This window comes from Rhinatrema bivittatum, chromosome 2 (assembly GCF_901001135.1).
Source record: "Rhinatrema bivittatum chromosome 2, aRhiBiv1.1, whole genome shotgun sequence".
Classification (NCBI taxonomy): Eukaryota; Metazoa; Chordata; class Amphibia; order Gymnophiona; family Rhinatrematidae; genus Rhinatrema; species Rhinatrema bivittatum.
In genome coordinates this window covers 547,828,857-547,852,056 of record NC_042616.1, presented here as the reverse complement: position 1 = coordinate 547,852,056, position 23,200 = coordinate 547,828,857, and the positions used below count along the sequence as shown (strand labels likewise).

Sequence of the window (23,200 nt, the reverse complement as noted above, 5' to 3'; positions counted from 1 at the left end):
ATATTGCAAGATTATCCTGCAATTTAACCCTGAAGTTCGATGCCATCTTGTGCTCCTACCATGTGACAGGGGCTGACCAATGGTGCCGGTAGCCCCTGTGACATAATATGGGCAAAGGCTATCGGCGCCATTTTGATTACTGGCAGCCAATGACAAGATCGCTCCCAGACCCCCGCTGGACCCCCAGGGACTTTTGGCCTGCTTGGGGGGGGCCTCCGAAGCGATCTCCTGCCCTCGGGCCGTTGGCTGCCAGTAACGAAAATGGCGCCGATAGCCTTTGCCCATACTATGTCACAGGGGCTACCGGCACCATTGGTCAGCCCCTGTCACATGGTAGGAGCAACCAACCAATGGCGCCGATGGCCATGTGACAGGAGCTGACCAATGGCGCCGGTAGCCCCTGTGACATAGTAATTCAGAGGCTATTGGCGCCATTCTGAGCGAGGCAGGCACGCTGGGCACGAAGGGACAAATCGCTCGCAGGACCCAGCTGGACCACCAGGGATGTTGGTAAGTGTTGAGGAGGATCGGGATGGGGGGGGGTGTATTTAATGTTTTATAGTACGTTGTAATGCTTGGGGTGGGGTTTTTTTAGCTTTGTTTTCCCGCATTGTTTTTTGAGCCGGTTTAGTTTTTCTCTCTTAGTTTTTTACTCGTTTGTCAAAAAAACTAACCGAGGAAAACCGAACTTTACCCCGAAGTGTCAGACTCAAAAAACGACCCGGTAGTAAAAAAATGAAGCACATCTCTGCTCATTACTACTTCAGAAGGCGTCTGCCTCTTGCCCTGAGACAGTACTATGGACCATCACCCATTTCCTCTATGATGGGATTCCACTGCAGATGCATAGCAGAATGACTGCCAGCCTGCCAAGTGATTGCAGGAAGGGCAGTGGGATCAGCTTGTAAAGAAGTCTTCCCCTTTTCAAACTTTTTCTTCTGGGTTTTACTTTGACTGGCATAAAAGATCCCCAGGCTCGCATTGCCACCTTCCCTGTGTCAGGGAAAAAAAAGCTGGCTCTCTGTGTTTGAGCCGGGGTCTGCCCACTTCAGGGCCGTGATTTTACTCATAGAGCCACAGAATGGCTTAGACATAGTCAACTCCAAACTAAAGATAGCTTGCTGTGTGGTCCCACTCCTGAGCATCTGGATTGGTCCTTATGGACTCAAAAGGAGTGCTGGGACACCTCACATTTGTTCCCATAAACATCATGGAAGTAAAAAAAAAAGGGTGTGGGATCCCGGAGGAGACATATATGTATTAATGTGAAACTGAATTGTGAAGTCTTAAGTCTGCAACCAGAAGTCCTGTTCTCAATTGTATTTGTATTGTTATGGAAAGATCCCTCTGTGAAAAAACCTGGACTGCATTTTTGAATGGGAAGTAAGTTTTATTCCTATTTGCTCTATTGTGAACATTCAGTCAGGAACTGTGTTATGTTTACAATCATTTCTTTTTTTAAGATGTGATGACCAAAACTGCATACAATACTCAAGATGAGGTCCTGGCACAGAGAGATACAGAGGCTTTATCGTATTCTCTGTTTTATTCTCCATTCCTTTCCTAATAATCCCTAGCATTCTATTTGCTTTCTTGGCTGCTGTTAAACACTGAGCAAAAAATTCCAACGTAGTTTCAATGATGACACCTAGATCCTTTTCTTGAGTGGTGACTCCTTATGTGGGCCTATAATTTGGGTTACCCTTCCCTAAGTGTTTCACTTTGCACTTGTCCACTTTAAATTTCATTAGCCATTTGTATGCCCAGGCTCCCAGTTTTGCAATGTCCTCTTGCAATTTCTCACAATCCTCTTGTGATTTAACAACTTTGAATACTTTGGTGTCATTGGCAAATTTAATCACATCACATGTCCTCATCGCCAGGTCATTTATAAATGTATTAAAAACAGTGAACCCAGAACAGATCCCTGGAGCACTCTACTATTCACCTTTTTCCATTGGGAAAATGTACCATTTAGCCCTGCTTTCTGTTTTCTATCTTTTAACCATTTGGCAATTCACAATAGAACACTGCCTCCATCCCATGACTTTTTAATTTCCTAAGAAGTCTCTCATAAGGGACTTTGTCAAATGCTTTCTGGAAATCCAGAGATACTATATTAACTGGCTAACCTTCTATCCATGTTTATTTATGTCTTTAAAAAAAAATGTAGCAAATTTGTGAGGCAAGATTTCCCTTGGCTAAATCCATGTTGGCTCTGTCCCATTAAACTATTCCTATCTGTGGGGCGGATTTTAAAAGCCCTGCTCGCGTAAATCCACCCGGATTTACGCGAGCAGGGCCTTGCGCGCCGGCACGCGCAGAGCCCCGGGACTCACGTAAGTCCCGGGGTTTTTTGTCGGGGGCATGTTGGGGGCGGGGCCGATCGACGCGGCGTTTTGGGGGCGGGACGCGGTGTTTCGGGGCGGGTCCGGGGGCATGGTTTCGGCCCGGGGTGGTCCGGGGGCGTGCCCGCGCCCTCCGGAACCGCCCCCGGGTTGCATATTGGCGCGCCAGCAGCCCGCTGGCATGCGGGGATTTACTTCTCCCTCCGGGAGGAGTAAATCCCCGGACAAAGGTAGGGGGGGTTTTTAGATAGGGCCGGGGGGGTGGGTTAGGTAGAGGAAGGGAGGGGAAGGTGAGGGGAGGGCGAAAGAGAGTTCCCTCCGAGGCCGCTCCGATTTCGGAGCGGCCTCGGAGGGAACGGAGGCAGGCTGTGCGGCTCGGCGCGCGCCGGCTGCCCAAAATCGGCAGCCTTGCGCGCGCCGATCCTGGATTTTAGCAGATACGCGGGGCTACGCGCGTATCTACTAAAATCCAGCGTACTTTTGTTTGCGCCTGGAGCGCGAACAAAAGTACGCGAACGCGCCGTTTTAAAAATCTACCCCAATGTTTTCATCATTTTGTTCTTTTTTTTTAATCTTTGTTTTTTTAGATTTATCAAGAAGAAAAATGTACAACTTGTCCTCTTAAGAGGACAACTTATAAAGCTTAGAAAAACAAATAGCTACAATACCATTTCAACATTGTTGTAACATACTTCTTGATATTTCCCATTTTAGCAGTATTATGTTCTTTTTATACCATTCCCCTCCCTCCTCTTCTTTCTCCCACATTCATCACACATTCACACCCAGACGGTTCTCCATTCAATTTATTTTTACAAATTACCTTTGTGAAACAAGGAAGACTAGAATATTGTATCACTCCATAAATACTAATAATCCAAATTATACTATCCTTGCACAGTCTTCCCTCAATCAAAAGTAACCTTTCTGAAAGCCAAATGTTTAAGGTTCTGGATATTCTTTTGTCTTAATAGTTCCATCTATGCAGGGCCGGTGCAAGGGTATTAGGCGCCCTAGGCGAAACGTCAGCTATGCCGCCCCCCCCCCCCCCCGCCTCCACACACAATTAACTTACATTGTGCATTAATGAAAATAACGAAGTCTGTATTTATAACAGAACACTTATTTGACATTTTTATGCCATGTAAACCATTGAGATGATTTGTCTTATCGACGGTATAGAAACTTTTATAAATAAATAAATAAAAATAAATAAAATAAACATAAACCAAAGCTATACTTGTTGCTCAAACAAAAAAAGCAGACACATCACATAATATTAAATAATTAAAATGGCAGTCAATCAAGAAAAATAAACTTAAAAAGCCATCTTTACTTACCCCCTCCAGCAGCTCTCTTACTCCTCTTCCATGCAGGCTGTAGTACACACCAGAAGCAGCAGTAGTGGCTAAGCTCTATACTCATGGTCCTCTTCCTTAAGGCCCATGTCTCTCACACACACACCATATCAGTCATGCCCCCATGACCAGTTTCTGTCTCTCACACACCAATCATCAAACAGTCTTTGAGAAACACACCAGTCACCTTCCTGAACAGTTTCTCTCATGCCATACACACACAGGCTTCCCACTCCTGTGTTCCACTTACATATATTTGCTTCTCACTCTCATAATCACTTTCTCTTTCTCACACACACTCACCAGTCTCTCACTCTCATGCTTGTTCTCTCCACATGCACAGGCTTCTCATTCCCATAATCACTTTCTTTCTCTCACACACATACACAAACACACACACCAGTCACCTGATCTCTCTCATGCATACACACACACAGGCTTCCCACTCCCATGTTCTCTTTCAGATATACAGGCTTCTCACTCCCATGCTGTATCTCACACACTCCCAGCTTTCTCACTCCCATGCTCACTCTTCACATGCACAGGCTTCTCATTCCCATAATCACTTTCTTTCTCTCTCTCACATACACACATACATATACAGGCTTCTCCCTCCCATGCTGTGTCTCACACACACCCAGGTTCTCACTCCCATGCTCACTCTCTTCACATGCACAGACTTCTCATTCCCATAATCACTTTCTCTCTGTTACACACACACACTCACACACACACACACATACACCAGTCTCTCTCTCATTTCCATGCTCGCTCTCCAGGTGCACAGGCTTCTCATTCCCTAAATCACATTCTCTCTCTCTCTCTCACATTCACATACACACCAGTCACACCGACACCTTACCAACCAGTCTCTCTCTCATACATGCACACACACACAGGCTTCCCACTCCCATGCTCTCTCTCACATAATCAGGCTTCTCACGCCAATGCTTTCTTTCACATACACCCCCACAACACCAGGCTTCTTACTCCCATGCTTTCTCACATACCCAGAGTTCTCACTTCCATGCTTTATCTCTCTTTCACACACACACACACACACACACACACATCAGTCACCTCCCTGACTGTCTCACACTCTCACACATCAGTCATCTCCTTGAGCAGTCACTTTCATTGTCTCTCACATATACACATACATCAGCTCTCTGACCAGTTTCTCTCAATCACACACACATGCTCTCGATCAAATACATTCTCTCACTTACACACAGGCTCTCAATCACACACAGGCAGGCTGCTTCTCCCTCTTTCTCTCACTCACTTCCTCCCCCCCCCCAGCACAAATGTAGCTGCAACAGCCTCCTCCTCCAGCCCCCGCAGGCCAAAAAGGAAGAATCCCATCGGCCGCGGGAGGCTCATGCTGCTGACTCCTTTCCCGATTACCGGCTGCTTCAATTGCTCGGGGGCCGATGCTGCTGTCGCTGCTATTTTTTTCATGTGGCACCGCTCTTTCTCCTTCCCGCACATCACTTCCTGTTCCGGGTCAGGGGGGGGTGGGAGGAAGAAAAGGCCAGCCGCGGATGCCACAGCTTTTTTTTTTTGCACTGCTGCTGTTCCCGCTGGGCTTGAACGTGCTGATAGCCCAGCGGCAACGGCAGCAGGGAAGAAAGAGCAGCGGGAGAGACGGGGAGCACGCGAACCGCTGGGGGAGGTCAGATGGGTCTTTTGGGGTGGGCTGCCGGCAGCGGCTCTTTTATTTTTATCCGGGGGGTGGTGGCTTAATGCAGCTCTTTTCATTTTACCGGGGCAGCGGCTGAGCGCGGCTCTCTTAATTTTACCGGGGCAGTGCCGCCCCCGGGAAGCTGGCGCCCTAGGCGACCGCCTAGTTCGCCTAGTGCTTCCGCCGGCCCTGCATCTATGCACTGTATGCAGTATTATTTATGGACGCCTTCAAATAGCAAAACGTGAGCAGTGCATCACTATTCCAGTGAGACAGAATTATTTTCTTTGCTAACAACGCCATTGTTATCAAACTTTTCCCTTCCTGGGTAGCTGAAAATCCCAATCCATTAAATTAAGAAACATTATCATGCCTGACCAAGGGACTAGATACTCCAGTGTCTTCTCTAAGGAGGTGCAAATAAGCAACCATTAAGACTGAAATGTATGGCACCCCATAAACATGTGGCACAAGGTTCCTGATTGCATACTACACTTTATATACAAATCTGAATCTCACAAATACATTCATCTAGTAATATATAGATTTGATATAGGAGTTTAAATTGCACTTCTCTTATTAGCTGAGAGTAGATGTTTGTAGAGTTGCAAGAATGCCAGGGTCCTATCTTCCTCCTCCACTTCCACACCAAGATCTTCACTCCATTGCCTTGCTAATTTTGCTAAGTGTTTATCTGGCAATTTGGTTCTTAAATGCATGTACCAGATAGCATTTTTATTAAACTTAGGAATTATATCTAGAAAACTCTCCTCCTCATCTGTGGATGATGATAATCAGAAGTCTCCCTGGCATTTCTGCCTGCAATAGTGATGCCCTTCTAAAAAGGCAAACAATTGGGAACTGGGTATGGTCCAGGCCTCCGGTAATTGTAGAAAAGAATAGAGGCTTTGTCTCTAAGGATGAATCCATTGTGCCAATCTATTGAAACCATTTCAGGACCACTCTCTGAATATTTTACCTTTGACCCCAGACAAGAAATCTTCATCGCCCACTGAAAATAAGTACAGAGACTGTTTGACTGTGTACTATACTCTTTCTCCAACAAATCCCTGCCTTTCTAAGGGAAGTCAGCCAAAAGGCAGAACCTGACAAGTAAGTAAAATTAGTCCCTTGAAGGTGAAGCAAATTATTATGTTCATAAGGGTACATCCAATCAGCCATCAAGGCTTCTGAATCATATTTATTCTGCCTTGAAATCCAATCTTGTATATAACATAAAAGACATGCGACTGTAAATCTTCAGATCAGGTAAAGCTAACGCACTCTGTTTTCTTTCCACCGTAGCACATCAAAACTAATTTGCACTCTTCCATTACTCAATATAAAAGCCCTTATCGCTGATCTAAAAGTTTTAACATCCTTGTTCTTGATCCACATTGGTAACATCTGTTGACAGTATAGAAACTTAGGGAGGATGTATTGATTGATTGATTGATTGATTGATAAAACTTATATACCACTTATTTTCTAAGTGGTTTACAATAACAATATTCATAATTAAAACAAAGAACAAATAACTAATATTTGACACAAATGTAAATAATCAGACAATAAAAATATAAGTCATAAAAACTCAATACAGCCTAGATGTCTACAGTTATAAATTTCACCATCTGTGATGATTATAAAAATTGACCCTAAGAAATGGGTAACTTAAAAGCTTGATTGAAAAAGAAAGATTTTATCAATTTTCTGAATTTTGTCATCAAGATTTCTTTTTTTATCTCTAGAGGTAAGAGATTCCATAAAATTGGGCTCTATGTCCTGAAAAATCATTCACGAGATTCATCAAGGCAAATTTATTTAAATGAAGGGACTTCTAAAAGTGATTGATTACCTACCTTAAAGGTCTCGTTGGTTGATATAATTTCAGGTCTGCATTGAATACATATGAAACAAGCCCATTAATTCTTTTAAATACAAATAGTGCAGTCCAAAATTTAATTCTCTAGATTATAGGCAGCCAATGGAGTTGCATTAATGTAGGAGTGATGTTCTCTCTTAATGGAAGCCAGCAATAATTCTGGCTGCGGAATTTTGTACATTTTGTAAGGCATGTAATGTAGATTGTGGTAAAACAAGAAGCAGGATATTACAATAATCAACTGGTGTCATAATTAGTGAATGTATTATTTTTTTAATCATGCTCATCAAGGTATGGACATATTCTACGTATCATTTGGAGCTCATAAATGAATTACAAATTAATTGGTTTACATGGAGACATAAGGACAAAGTAGTATCCATTAATATTCCTAGGTTTCAAAGTTGTTTTATAATAGCAATTATATTCCTACTAATAGAGATATTAGCTGGAACATGTTGGTCTGGAAACCTAGCTAAATAGAGAATTTCAGATTTTTTCATGTTTAGAGTTAACTTATTTTTATTTAGCCATGCATTTAAGGCCATAATAGTAGATTTTATTTTCTTGAGAACGGTTGAGAATGAGCCTGCAATGGGAATGTAAAATGGGAAATCATCTGCAAAAATGCGGTAGTTCATATCCAGTGCAGAAAAGATTTTGCATATTAGGGCAATATAGATATTAAATAATGATGTAGACAGTACTGACCCTTCTGGTACCCCAGTTGTAACTTCAAATAACAAGGACTCATCAGTATAGAAGATCACTTTTTGTTGATGGCCTTTCAAAAAAGAAGTAAACCAATTAAGCACTGAATTGGCTACTATTTTGACTAATGAGCACCATCCAAAGAGCGACAGTGGTAACGAGTGCCATTTCTTCAATTTGGGGTAGATTTTAAAAGTGTGCGTGTGGGCGTACATGTGCGAGCACTACCCAGCGCACACACATGTACACCCGATTTTACAACATGCGTGCGAAGGTGCACGCATGTTATAAAATCCAGGGTCGGCGCATGGAAGTGGGTGCACAATTGTGCATCTTGCGTGCACCGAGCCCGCTCCGAGCCAGGCTGTCTTCCCCCATTCCCTACCCCCCACCCCACCTTCCCTTCCCCTACCTCCCCTGCCCTTTCCCCCCTACCTTTTTTTACTTCTTTTTTTTGATGCAAAACTTACTTCAGCCCTGGGGCTGAAGTAAGTTGTATGCGCCGGCCAACTGCCCACACACGATCCCTGGCACAGCAGCAAATGACCACTGTGCCTGGAGCTTCTGACCTTGCCTCTGCCCCGCCCATGCCCCGGCCCCTTCCCCACCCCTTTAGTAAAGCCCCAGTACTTACACGCGTCCCAGGGCTTTAAGCGCGTCGCCGGGCCTTTTGAAAATAGACCCGGCGCATGTAACCCTTTGAAAATCTGGCCCTTAGAATTTGGACTTTTCTAAAATGGTATCAAAGTTAAATTCATATAGCTTTCTCGCTGTGCATGCTAGCTGGATGACTAGATATCGCTTATGTTCTATAGTCCACGGCAAAGGTAAAGTACCCTCCCAGCACTCTTTCAGCTTAACATCAAATGGAAAAGCCTTCAACTTGTCATAGTTAATCTTGAGCCCAATGAACATGTCAAACTTATTAAATATCTGAACAATCTCCATGAGGCTCACTTTAAGATTGCCTAAAATTATTGCATGTCATCAGCAAACATATTCAGCTGAACAAAATTTCTCCGAAAAGAAACACCTTCAAAAACTTGTAGATTATGTAGTTTTATGGCTAGAGGTTCAAGAGATAAAATAAACAACAAAGGTGAGAGCTAGCATCCCTGCCTCGTACCTTACCTAAAGCAAAGGAGTTGGAAACAACCTCGTTAAGAAGTAACTGAATTCTAGGGTTGGTATATTAAAATTGTACCCATCTAATAAAACCTCTCCTAGGCCAAATGTGTGCATTACCCACATAAGATATGGCCATGCCACCCAGTCAAATGCTTTTTCTTTGTTGAGACTTAAACAAGAAACCATCCAATTCAGCATTCCTAGAAGACTGTAACACCAACAGTGCTTTTAAGAGATTATTACTAGCTCTCCTACCTTTTATACATCTGGTTTGATCCTGAGACTCCAGATCCTATATTACATGATTCAACCTGGAAGCCAGAAGTGCTGCCAAAATTTTAATGTCCTGGTTTAATAATGATATTGGATGATACGCATCAGAGTATCTCAGATCCTTTCTTGGCTTAGGTGGCAACACCACCATCACTAGTTATGCCCTTGTGCAAACATTCTATTAGCATATGCTGTTTCATACATAGCCTTGAGCAAGAGTGAGTTTGCCCAGGATCTTATAAAATTCTGGTCCTAAGCCATCTGGACCTGGTGTTTTAGCTAAAGTTGCTTTATATCTGTGTATATTTAATTTCAATGAATGGGCACCTCATGGTTATTCCCTTGAACATCACTCAACTGAGTAGGGGTCAAATCCCCAAAGAAAGACCATCTTAGATGTTCAGAGAGATCAACTGCTGAGTATAGATTTTTATAATAATTTCCAAATGCCTCATGTATTGATGCAGTACTTGTATGAGATTCTGAGTCATATACCAGTTGTATTAGACCCTTTGCCTTGGACCTGGATTTCACCAGTCATGCCAGCAGCCTACCCAATTTCTTCCCCCATTGATATAATTTATATTTATAATATGTCAGATTCTGCTGCACTTTGATAGTCAAAAGTAAATCCAATTCTTTCCTTACTTACAACAGGCTTTCTTTGGAGGTTTGTGACATATCTTTAACATGTGTTGGCTTTAAAACTGTGAGCAGTTTATTAAGATCAATGATTTTCTCATTCCACTCTTTTTTTTTTTGTTTGGTAAGCTATGTTTTCTCATTACAGCTTTTGCCACATTCCAAAAAGTTACAGTAGTAGTTTCAGGCAGTGAGTTAAATTCAACATATTCTTTCCATTTTTCTTTAAATTAAATTGCTTATCTTCATAAAGCCATGGTGTAATTCTCCACTGTGGAGGTCCATCTCCACCTGACATCAGATTCAATGCTGTAATACAAGAGCATGATCAGATAAAAGAATGTCACATATACAGCTGGAAGCGAGCTTTGCAGAACAACACTCTGCAATTAAGTTTAACTTATTCAGGTATACACATTCTGCATATGGGCAAAGTAGGTAAATTATTAAACCTCTTTATGCAGAGCATGCTATGAATTGATCAGAATACCTCAGAATGTTTCTGTTAAACACCACCCGACCTTTCAAAACCCACCCCAATTCAAAGTGCACCTCTACAGTGGTACATATATAGAGTGTGTCGGACTGTCTCTATACAGAGGTGAACTCTCTCTCTCTCTCTCTAGATGTTCACCAGACTCCTGCACCTACCAAGGAGGTGGTGCACGTAAGCTATGTGTGTGCAGACATGCATAAAATGTATTTTATAACCTATGGGCCGGATTTTAAGAGGTACGTGCGGGCAAAGATTTGTGCATGCAACCCGGCGCGCACAAATCTATGCCCAATTTTATAACATGCGCGCGCAGCTGCGCGCATGTTATAAAATCCAGGGTCGGCGTGCACAAGGGGGTGCACACTTGTGCACTTTGCGTGCTCCGAGCCCTAAGGGAGCTCTAATGGCTTTCCCTGTTCCGTCCGCCTCCCCCCTTCCCCTCCCTTCCCCTACCTAACCCCCCCCCCCATACCTTTGTTTTGCAAGTTGCACCTGCTTGGGGGCAGGTGTATGCTGCGCGTGCTAGCCGAGTGCTGGAGTGCGATCTCCCGGCCTAGAGGCCTACAGAGGCCCTTGGCTACGCCCACGCCCTGCCCCTTTTTTTCAAGCCCCGGGACATACGCGTGTTCCGGGGCTTGCGTGCGTCGCCGGCCCTATGCAAAATAGGCTCGGCACGCGTAGGGCTTTTAAAATCTGCTCCTATGCGTGTAGGTTATAAAATAGAATGTATTTTTGTGTGCGGCGAGATATGTGCGTTTATGGGCATACATGGGGCACTTTTAAAATTTACCCAAAATGTATTAAATCCCTTGCTGAAGCTGCTAGGGGGAAGAGATTACATTCGCTGTTTCTGATCATGGAATCTGAAACCCAGAATGATGGTGATGAGTAGCTTTGGCGATTTTGAATGCAATCCTGGGGAGGCTCCGTTTGCAAGCATCGACTGTAGCCTCTTTTTTCTTGAACCCGATGTCTTAGCTCAAGTGCCTACTAACTTACCTTTAAAGCTTAAAAAGAGAAACTAACTTCCTTTCCTGTAATACTAACTATGCAAAACAAAGAATAATTATATTCCCTAACTAAAATACTGAAAGGAAGCTGCGGTTAATGTAACAACTAATATTGTAAAACAGTGTACTATTACTGACAAGATATCTTATAAGTGGGTATTATAATATTTATGAACTCAGACATATATGTGTTCATCTAATCACTCTGCTATAGAGGCTTTTTCTTTAGATAAGTAATTATCAGGCTTTATATCTTCAAGCATTCATGTACCCCCTGAAGTTCTCTCTGACAACAATTACTTAAATCTTGTAAGCAAGTTACAAATTAGCTAGATTATATTTGATTCCCTTGCCCTTTATCTACAAGATAAGGCCAGCCTGTCATGCGTTATGCTCAGTCTCTTGTCCTTTATCTACAGGATGAACAAAGTCTGTAAAATAAGGGCTAATGAACTCAAGCTTAAATCTTTAATGTTAGAAAACTATTATAATATTGGTTTGTGTTCAGTTCAACTTTTAAGCCTCTAATTATGCCAACAATATACAGATTAGCAGTTTCTTATGTTCAGCTAACACTACCTTTTAAAAGGTTTCCTTAAATTCAAATGCTACATCTCAATCATTCACATACAATCCTATGTTTCCTGACTAAATTGAGTGCTTTTTAGTTAAGTTAGGCCTTAAAATATTGGCTCTAGCAGTGCAGCACCTAGTGTTCTTCAGTTCAACTTCAGACTCAAATGTTTCTAAAGTTGTCAGCTAACACTGTTTTTTATATCAGTGGTGTCATTATCTCAGTGATGTCATATCAAATTGCTCCTAACCCATTTAAGTATACTATATAATACCTGAGAACTCCGATAAAAATATTCTGGTACAGATGAATATGTCAAAATGGAAATTTAGGTATCATTAAAACTTTCCTAAATAATAATAATTTAAATATCTTTCCTGTGATTTCTCCAAAATTAAGTATAAATCCAAGCCAGCTTACACCTAGCATCAGAAAAATGTTCGATATCCATGGAGTCGACAAGGTGTCTCCATGGTAATGGCTTAAGAATTCTCAGCTTGAACCAATTTTTGTACTAAATTACTAATGGATCTTGTTTTCTTCACCTCAGCCCCATTACTTTGAAATGCCATGGTAAAATCTATTGAAATAAATAATAATAAATTACCACATAAAACCCAAATTAAAAGAAGCAAATTGTTCAAAACAACCCCAATCCTGGTTCTTATCTTCCCTAGGTTTCACACACTCAATCACACCTGTGAAAACTGTTCCAGCCTCAACCATTTTTATTAATACTTATAAAATTAAAAGATTTTAATCTAAACTAATGATCTAACATAACTTTAGATCCCTTTCTTTGGTAACTACCACCAACAAAAATAGGTTTGTGAAGGATTTTCCTAACTTTTTATTTCCCTGAGATCCCTATGCAGAACAGGATAATTATCTTTTTAATTTATTTTTTAGACCAAATTCTGATCATGGTTAAGTTAGCTGAACCTCACCTGACCACCACCATCACATTTTAACTTGTATCAATTTTTGGGAGGTTCCTACACCTGATGGCACCGAGTACGCCAGAGTGAGTTCCAGAGGCTGCAACTTAGGTGGGAACCTCTACATTGGCTGCCCACCTGAATCTCATCACTTTTTAGTTTTAAAATAGAATATTTTAATTTTATTTTAACTTTAAAATTGCCTTCAGGCACTGTTCTGGCCAGTCACCTACTGATGTCATTGCTGACATCAGCAAGAACCACAGGCCTGTACTTACATCATGCCGGGGCTGTACCTAAGGCCTTCAATGCCTCTCAGATCCTCCAATTTGCAGCAGAATCGTCCCCAGTGCTGCTGCTGCCAAGTGTTTCTTTACTCACATGATGACATACAGCAGACTTAAAATCAGCTGGTTTTCAATCACCACTGTGGCCCCTCTCTTGCTGGGGGACCCGGAGCAGAAGTGGCAGCCAAATTCGCTGTCCTGCTCTAGTCTAGAACCCATGTGGCACTTTCCTTTGCTGCAAGCAGCTCCCCAGGCTCCTGCAGCATTGCCCCTTCTTTATAGCTGAGACACTTTCAATTAATTGCAGTTCTCAGCTGCTTCAGGAACCTCCTCCTGCCCTGGTCCCAGATCTATTATTTAAATAAAAATCAAAAATCACAGCCATGCTCTCAGCCTCTCCTCTGGCCACTTTGGGCCACCAACTTCTGAAAAAAAAAAATTGGGCCAATTTTCATTGACCTCCAAGCCCCAACACAACATCAGGATACTCCTGGCAGGTAAATAACTTTTAATTTTTATTACCCAATTCACATTACTTACTATCTATAGTCTCAGAGTTGATCTCTTTTTGGTACCCCCTATATCTGTTTTGGTGGGGGTCAGTTAGAAGCCATTAAGATGGTTATAATTCCTAAACTGATTTATGTACTTAGTATGCTTTCATTACCCCTAAACTGTTTGATATATTGTCAGATAGAGAGGGTACTGATCCTCCCAGAATGGTAACACATTTACTCAAATTGCTGAAAGACAGAGGAGGAGTGAACTTTCCAGACTTGGCAATGTTTCATTTTGATTTTCTCATGTGACAAGGTGCACATTAGGGATGTGCGTTCATTTTTGATGAATTAGGAAATTCGTATGATATCATGGTTCAGGAAAACCAACAAACGATTGCATTTTCCATGAATTTTCGGAAAAAATTGTTTTGCCACGTAAAAAAAATACCGAACCGCGGGAGATACAAAATTTCCCGTGGTTTTATGAAAACAAAACTGGAAATGATTCCGGCATCCGATTCACATCTGTAGTACACATTGGGGCAAATCTTAAAAAAGTCCGCGCGCGTACTTTTGTTCGCACAACCGGCGCAAACAAAAGTACACGCTTATCAGAAATGATCCTGACCACTAGCTTGAAATCTAGATTGGTACTAGAGGCTACAATGGCAGCTGCTGGATTATTCTACTGACTCGTTCAAGGGCACACCTTTATGGGGCAACAAAATCCTTAAAATGAATATGTCTCTGTTAAATTTTCCTAAAATTATTAGGGAATTGCCAATGGTGACCTTAAGAAGATACTTAACCAAGGTCTTAAAGATTTCCTCTGAAAAGTTTTCTTTATAAATAAGGTTGCCTTTTTGCCAACTTCAGCTCAGTTTTCTGGCAAGTGATTCAATTAGCTCCGGATTTGGCTAATTTGACTGAATTTTTAGAGATTTCTGGGCCAGAAATTGCTGGAAGAGCCACCCTCAATTTCCATTGTTTCTGAATCTGACGTTAGCCTTGTGATGTCCTCCTTATTTCAAAAATGTGAATTCCTTGTTTTATGGTCAGATTGTAAGAACTTTCCCTGGTATTTCCTGAATTGCCCAGGAAAGGAGTTCCTAGCTCTGAGGAAAGAAACTTTAGAATTGGGCGCTACATTTACCTTAAGATACCTATGTAAATGTTTTCTCAAATTGCACTCTGATTTGTTTTCTTTTTGCCTGAGCAGCTCAAATCTTTTTAAAGATGCTTCTCCATGTCCCATGACATTTCAGTGACAATCTTGAATTGTATTTAGTAGTAGGCTCCTTAAATGCTTCTTGTTAATGCTTTTCCTTTTAATGTTACTTCTATACTCCCTTTATCTCCCTCTGCCTCTTCACAAATGAGTTTCTTAATGTTTAACATAAGGACATTTGAAGAAGATATGCATCTTATATGATATTTTCTCGATTTACTTTCTTTGCTTTCTTTTTTCTTCAATTATTGTCCTTATTGTTCTCTTACAAGGCATGCATCTGCTTTGTTAAAGTTTAAAATTCATAAACAAAAAGTTTTAAAAAAAAATGTCTGTTACTTACTGGCCCAGGTGACAGGAATATGGAATTTGGAGCTTTAGTCAACTGACAAATGCTTTTTAACAGCATTTCCCCACTCCCAAATCCTCAGGACTTTCGCTGGCTGCAACTGAGACGCAGCATAGCCTCTAGTTGCTCCGATTTCTCCAAACTGGAAACTAAGTCTAAAAAATTACCTCAGGCATGTAGATCCATTTCAGCATCTTTGAACAGAGTGGCAACCTGTTTTATAAACTGAGGAAAGTTAATTCCAGTCTGATGTCAAGGTTTGGGAATCTGAACTGGCATTGGAACTAGAGGACTCACAATGGTCTGAATTTTGGAAGAAATCCTTAAAGATCTCCCAGTCTTACCTCTGTTTCATAATTTCTCTATTTTATGCTCCCTGAGAAGTATGGAGCCCGGTCAAAATGAATTAATTTGTTAAAGAGAGTACTGATCTGTGCCGGTCTTGTATGTGGGTCAGGAGTGCCGTTTCTCATTTCCTATTTTACAATGCAAATGCAAATGATTTTTGATCTTCTCTTTGGCGCTGAATCTGTGTCTCCTTTCCATATAAGACATAACATTTTCATTTATAATACATAGATATTTACAAGCACATTTTCAAAGGCATACGCGCGTACATTTTAAGGTTTATACGTGTGGCCAGGCCTTGAGCACGCCGTGCGCATTTTACAAAGGGCCCAACCACGCGCATAAACCTTGGTAAGTGCAGAGGTGTTCGCCAAGGGAAAAGGGGTTGCCTAGGGTGGAGTACAGGGGTGGGCTGGGACAGCACCATTAGCTGCTGTCCCGGGGAAGTGCGTGCTGGCAGCTGGCTGGCCCATGCAGATTACTTCTGCTCTGGAGGAGCAATCAGTATTAAAATAAAAAAATTAGGGAGTTAGGATAGGTTTAGGAGGCATGGAGGAGAGGGGAAGAGGGAGGAAGGATAGAGTTAGGTGTAGGAAAGTTCCCTCCCAGTCGGCTCCTTAACTGGAGTGGACTGGGAGGGAACTGGGGGAGGCCCGATTGCTTCACTGCACGTTGCTTTGTAAAACTCCCCACTCCCACGCACGAGTCATGGGACACCCGCATATGTGCATGTGGATTTTAAAATCCAGTGTGCATTTGCGCAAGGCCATCGGATTTTATAACATGCACGTGCTGGCGGGAGTATGTTATAAAATTGATGCGTCCATGTGCATGCGCCGGGAACCACTTGCACATGGACGAGTGCGCGCTCCTTTTAAAATCGACCCCTTAGTATTGTCTCAGCCCCTCTCAAAATATGAGAATGTCTTATTTGACTTTCTGATTTCTGTCACTTTATATTTGCTAATGACACATTGGAAAGATGCCTAACTTTTATGCTTTAATATTTGGTGGAGCATGATGTTACAGATCTATAAATCTGCAATAGCAACAGTTGAATGGACTGGATGTCTGATTTGATCCCAGAAGCCTTGGGCTCCAATGTTTCACTATGTTTGTCAAGTAATCTGATTCTTTAAACTCCTGATGTAAGCCATTTATTGCTGTTTTGCTTTATCTGTTTTAATTCTTAATAAAAATATTTGAACCAAAAAAAGATAAAAGCAAAAAGTGATATTAAAGTTGCTCACGAAAAGGTGAATTTTATAACCGGTGCATGGACCTACATATACATGGGTTTGTCAGCCCGAGCCCAGGGACACAGCAATTTGATAACATACACGTGTATATGCGCGCATATTATAAAATAGCCTGGCCGCGCACTCAAGTGCACCTAATTTTAAATAGATGTACACCTGTGCGCGCAAAAACCGCTTCCAAAGTGTAAGAGGGAAAATGTTAAAAGGGACGCACGCCGATGCCATTGCCAATTACATATCACATCACTTACAAAATTTTAACTACAATACATAACCTACTTTATAATATCAATTCCATCTGGTTATGCTCTTTATTGCGAATCTACAGACCATCTCGACAACTCCGTTCTATTGATAAATGTATACTTGAAGTACCTTCTATAAAATCTGTCAGTTTGGCACTCACCCGTAAACGAGCTTTTTCTGTTGCCGGTCCAGTACTTTGGAACTCACTGCCTGAACATATTCGTCTAACTGCTAGTCGTACAGAATTCAAGAAACTACTAAAAACCCACCTTTTTACTCAGGCTTACAATATATATTAAGTTTACCATAACATATATTCCTTTGTATTTTACGTTTATTTTATGATTTTAATATGATTGCATATGTTTATGATCTATTTGTCAACGTATTGTTAGTATAATATTATTTGTGTATGAATTAATATGTAAACCGCCTAGACGGATAGTTCCCTACCCATTGTGCAGTATATAAGAACTGTAAATAAATAAATAAATAAATAAATATTTTATTGGTTCCTCTCCAGTTTGCCTAGTTAATAGCTAGGTTCTCCAAACCCCCTTGCTTTGATAGCCAGTTACCTCAGACTCTTTACACCCTCTGAAATGGCTCATTAGTTTTGGTTTTTTTTTGTGTTTTTTGTGTTTTTTTGTTTTTAACTTACAGGCCATCCATAGCAGAAGTAAAGTTACTCAGCAGGGTACCTCAGTGTGTTTTGGATTGCATAAAGTATTTATGCACTAATTTCAGATTAAAGTCTGGAAATGCCCATGTATCACCCCTGCCCTGCCCAGACCACGTCCCGCCCCTTTTTGAGAAGTTCCATGATATGTGCACATGACATTCACATGCATATCCGGGCGGCTTTTAAAATCCGCTCGGCATGCACAAGCCCGACATATTCACGTATGCCTTAAGTTTGGCATGCATCAGGCTTTTAAAATTCACCTTTATCATTGTGAGTATCTGTGATTTGTGGTGTTCCTAGTAGTAGGAGAAAGTCTATAATTTCTGTGTAAGACTACCACTATATCTGACACTGTGCCAATGGCTATAGGAATGATGCAGACAGAGAGAGTGCCATCTGTTTCTTGCAGCACATGGATTATTTGTGTACTTCAGTGACTTAGAGGCAGCCTCCTGCTTTCTTTGTGTAATAGTCCCATGAGTATCTCACTTATGAAAATACTAACTTGTGCATGTACTTCCAAGTACCATTCAGACCTCCATGTTGACTCAGACCTCCACAACTTGACCCACATGTTCACCCACACCCTCCACAACTTGCCTTAGACCCCCACCCACAAACTGCAGACAAAAAGAGAAATCAGATTGAATTTCTGTGAATTACTAGTGTAAAAGAATGCACACATATTTGATGGCGTTGTTGCATCTGTCGGTCTTCGACGGCTTCACCCTGTTTGTTGCACCCCTATCTCGGCTCCTCCCGCTTACCTGGGCAAGATGGCTACTGCAGCGTCATCAAGCCGACTTCTCTGGTGTCCCCGGAACGGCTATGGTGCAGCCGTATGCCATTGCTCCTCCCAGGTATCTGCTAGAGTGTGTGCGCGCTCGCAACCCATGTCTAAGTACGCCCGGTGGCACGAACTTCGAGGGTGTTCCCTCTGCTGTCGTCACGCCACTCCGGGTATATCTACTTCTCAAGATTGCTAGCTCATTGAGTTGGCAAAGGCTCGAATGGTCACATATTGTTCCTGTCTATGCTACTCTGCCGCTTCCCTGCTGTCTGCGGGAAGCTCTCCTTCTGCCCTTCGGGGTTTTACTACTAACTTGGGTACCCGCTCCTCGGGGGCCCTCTGTTCTATTTTCAGGTGCCATTCAGGGAACAGGTATTCACTCCTCAAGGGCCTGCTCTCCCTGCCTCAGTGCCTGTACCTACAACAACTATTTGGTGGAATCGCATCCATAACAGCTAACACCGAGTGAGTACTCTAATCTCTCATCTGTCTCATCCACAGTAACTCCTTGCTGCAGAACCTCCTGACATCACCTAGGAGAGAAGGGCGACCTCTGCCGAGGTCCCTGAGACTACAACACACCACTGCCACCTGGTGGCTATCTTCAAGCTGTATAGATAAAGAGTTCAATCCCGGTGTTTTGTGTATAGAGTCTAGCTCAGTGCTGTGGCTCCTCACAGGGCTCCTCCCTGTGGACATGGTCATCTCCACAGCACCAAGGATCCACTAAAACACACGTGATAACAAAAGGAGTATTGATGTACTCTGCTTATGAAATAGATGAGTGTGTGAATAATTTCTGACCCTACCCCAGAAAACCCTTGAAATACCCTCTGTGTCTGGGCATTCTTTTCTGCATAGCAGTGGAAGTACATGCATACTTGCAGTCCTCTGAAAATATTATTGGTGCACACAAAGGCTACTTATATGCATATATGTCAATTTTATGTGCACAAATCCTTGCACAAGTCTTTGAAAATTCACCTCTTAGAATCATTCAGCATATATCATCAGATAATTCACTATGAAAGTGAGTGGAAACATAGGACAGTTTGGTTTTGTTCATTTGTCTCTCAAAGAGTTATTTAATTCAGTTTAGGCCCAAAAGTTTTGTTTTTTTATATATCATTTAGTCATTTCTTTTCCATTAAAATCAAGGCAGGAAAAAATGAATCCTATTTTGATTCAAAAATTGGGATTTTCTATCCAAGTTCAGTGAAACTTGCAGACAGCAGGAGCAGAAGAAAGAGAACTACAAGACACAGAGTAGGGTAATAGTTTGGGAAAAATTTCAATATTTGTCTATGGTAGAAAATGAGTCTCTATTTTCAAATTTAAAAACATCTATCGGTCCAGTGTCCAGTGGATCCCTGACCTTTTTCAGTTATATATGCAATAAGGGATCTACTCGTGGAGTTTGTGTCTAAACTGATTAATCTATCTTTGTCTGAAGGCATTGTTCCTAGTACACTGGAAAAGGTCATCGTAAGGCTTATTATAAAAGAGGCAATTTACCAGTAAATTGTAGAGATGTGAATCGTGTCCTTGATCGTCTTAACGATCGATTTCGGCTGGGAGGGGGAGGGAATCTTATTTTTGCCGTTTGGGGGGGGTAAAATATCGTTAAAAATCGTAAAATTGTGAGCCGGCACATTAAAACCCCCTAAAACCCACCCCCGACCCTTTAAATTAAATCTCCCACCCTCCCGAACCCCCCCCCCAAATGACTTAAATAACCTGGGTGTCCAGCGGCGGTCCGGAACGGCAGCGGTCCGGAACGGGCTCCTGCTATTGAATCTTGTTGTCTTCAGCCGGCGCCATTTTCCAAAATGGCGCCGAAAAATGGCGGTGGCCATAGACCAACACGATTCCACGGCAGGAGGTCCTTCCGGACCCCCGCTGGACTTTTGGCAAGTCTTGTGGGGGTCAGGAGGCCCCCCCCAAGCTGGCCAAAAGTTCCTGGAGGTCCAGCGGGGGTCAGGGAGCGATTTCCCGCCACGAATCGTTTTCCGTACGGAAAATGGCGCCGGCAGGAGATCGACTGCAGGAGGTCATTCAGCGAGGCGCCGGAACCCTCGCTGAATGACCTCCTGCAGTCGATCTCCTGCCGGCGCCATTTTCCGTATGGAAAACGATTTGCGGCGGGAAATCGCTCCCTGACCCCCGCTGGACCTCCAGGAACTTTTGGCCAGCTTGGGGGGGGCCTCCTGACCCCCACAAGACTTTCCAAAAGTCCAGCGGGGGTCCGGAAGGACCTCCTGCCGTGGAATCGTGTTGGTCTATGGCCACCGCCATTTTTCGGCGCCATTTTGGAAAATGGCGCCGGCTGAAGACAACAAGATTCAATAGCAGGAGCCCGTTCCGGACCGCTGCCGTTCCGGACCGCCGCTGGACACCCAGGTTATTTAAGTTATTTGGGGGGGGTTCGGGAGGGTGGGGGATTTAATTTAAAGGGTCGGGGGTGGGTTTTAGGGGGTTTTAGTGTGCCGGCTCACGATTCTAACGATTTATAACGATAAATCGTTAGAATCTCTATTGTATTGTGTTCCATTACGGTTTAAGACGATATTAAAATTATCGGACGATAATTTTAATCGTCGAAAAACGATTCACATCCCTAGTAAATTGTTTGTCAAGCTGTAGACCAATTTCTAATTTGTCCACTTTAGAAAACCTGCTCAGGAAAGCTGGTTTTGTTCAGCTTAGTGAATTTTTAAGGGATAGTAATTTATTACGTTCTCACAAATGTGGATTTTGCACTGGTCAAAGTAGTAAGACCCGACTAATCTCTGTAACAGATTTTTACTCTGGGAATTAGACTCTGGATGTGAGGGGGAGGGCAGTACTGGTGATATTTCTAGACATCTCTGCCATCTTTGACAAAATTAGTCATTCTATTTTGCTTACAAGGTTATCTGAGATAGGAATGGGAGGAGATTTTATTTGCTGGTTTATCTGATCAGGAGTAGCAGGTTTGAGTATGGGAGCAGCAGTCCTCCTGGTTTACTGTTTGATCAGGTGTTCCTTAGGGATCAGTGCTCTTGTCTGCTTTATTTAATATCTATCTGTGACCTTTGTGTTCAGTCTTGGAATTGAATCATATTTGTTTAAAAATGTATGTAGATAACATCCAATTGTTTTCCCCAGTTTGGAATAATCTGCCTAATGTGTTGGATCTGGCTAAATGATATTTATTTGATATTAACATTTGGATCTATAGAAATAATTAGATTTTAACTTATCTAAGATAGAGGCAATATGGATTCTTAGGTCATCTATGCCTCTCAGTTATTTTGATTATTCTAGCTTATCAACTGATGGTATTTCAATATCTTTTCTGGACTCTGCTAGAAATTTAGGGGTAGATTTTCAAAGAAGCGCGCACGTGTCCATGTGCACGTGCACACATGGATGACCGATCTTATAACATGCGCGCGCAGGTCAATGCATGTTATAAAATTGAGGGTCGGCGCGCACAAGGGGGTGCACACATGCATTTTGTGCATGCCGACACTCGCAGCCTTCCTCAGTTCCCTCCCAGTCCGCTCCAATTTCGGAGCGAACTGAGAGGGAACTTCCCAACCCCCTACACTAACCTACTCCCCAAAAAAACTTTATCTTACCTTTTGTGCCTGCCTTAGGGCAGGCGCAGGTTGCACACGCCAGCACCTTACCGGCACGTGATCCCCCGGCACAGCGGCAAATGGCCACTGTGCCGGGGGCCTCTAGCCATGCCAAACCCCATCCCCACCCCTTTCCCAAAGCCCCGGGACTTTCACACATCTTGGAGCTTTATGTGCATGGCTGGGCCTAAGAAAATAGCCCTGGCGTGTGTAAGGCCACATACGCACGTAAATCCCCATGATCAGCGCGCATAGGCCTTTTAAAATCTGGCCCTTAGGTTTTCATTTTAAAAACTTAAAAATGTTTCGACATCCTAAATATATTTTAACTCATGATGATTTTCAAACTGTAGTGCAAGTTTTGTATTAACATCATTAGATTATGTGGGACTTGATAAGTCCAGCTTTACAGGTGTTACAGAATTCGGCTGCCAGACTTGTTTTAGGAGGATTATCTTTTGAGCATGTGACTCCTTTGCTTCAGGGTTTATGTTGGTTACTAATATTATATACAATTACATTTAAAATTCTAGTCTTGGTTTATAAATCAATGAGAAAAGAATGTGCCTTCTTATTTCGTTAATTTATTTACCCAGTATGTTTTTCACTGAGTCTATATTCTGCTAATGTGTTTTCTGGTAGTCCCTTCTGTAAGACAGGCTTATTTACATGAGACTCCGTGTCGAGCCTTCACTTTTCTAGGTTTATGGTTTATTCTTTATTTATATCCCGCCTATGTCTAAGCCCTAAGCAACTTGCAACTCACGTACATAAAATTAAAATCGCTTGACAAGAGAACAGCATCACAAATCATAAAAGGAGAAAAGTATTACTTCAA

The 23,200-nt window shown here is 42.3% G+C and overlaps 1 protein-coding gene across 4 annotated transcripts in view; it reads right to left on the bottom strand.

Annotated features, from left to right (window-relative positions):
• The window catches only part of NETO1 (neuropilin and tolloid like 1), a 411,708-nt gene that overhangs the window by 223,283 nt on the left and 165,225 nt on the right, over nt 1–23,200 (bottom strand). The window contains exon 7 of one of the 4 annotated variants that reach the window (XM_029590890.1): nt 10,218–10,338. The exons of the other annotated variants lie outside the window; for them this stretch is intronic. Coding sequence (XP_029446750.1) covers nt 10,333–10,338 — 6 coding nt within the window. The 3' untranslated portion in view covers nt 10,218–10,332. Of the gene's footprint in view, nt 1–10,217; nt 10,339–23,200 lie in introns of those variants that run through there. 4 annotated transcript variants of the gene reach the window in all.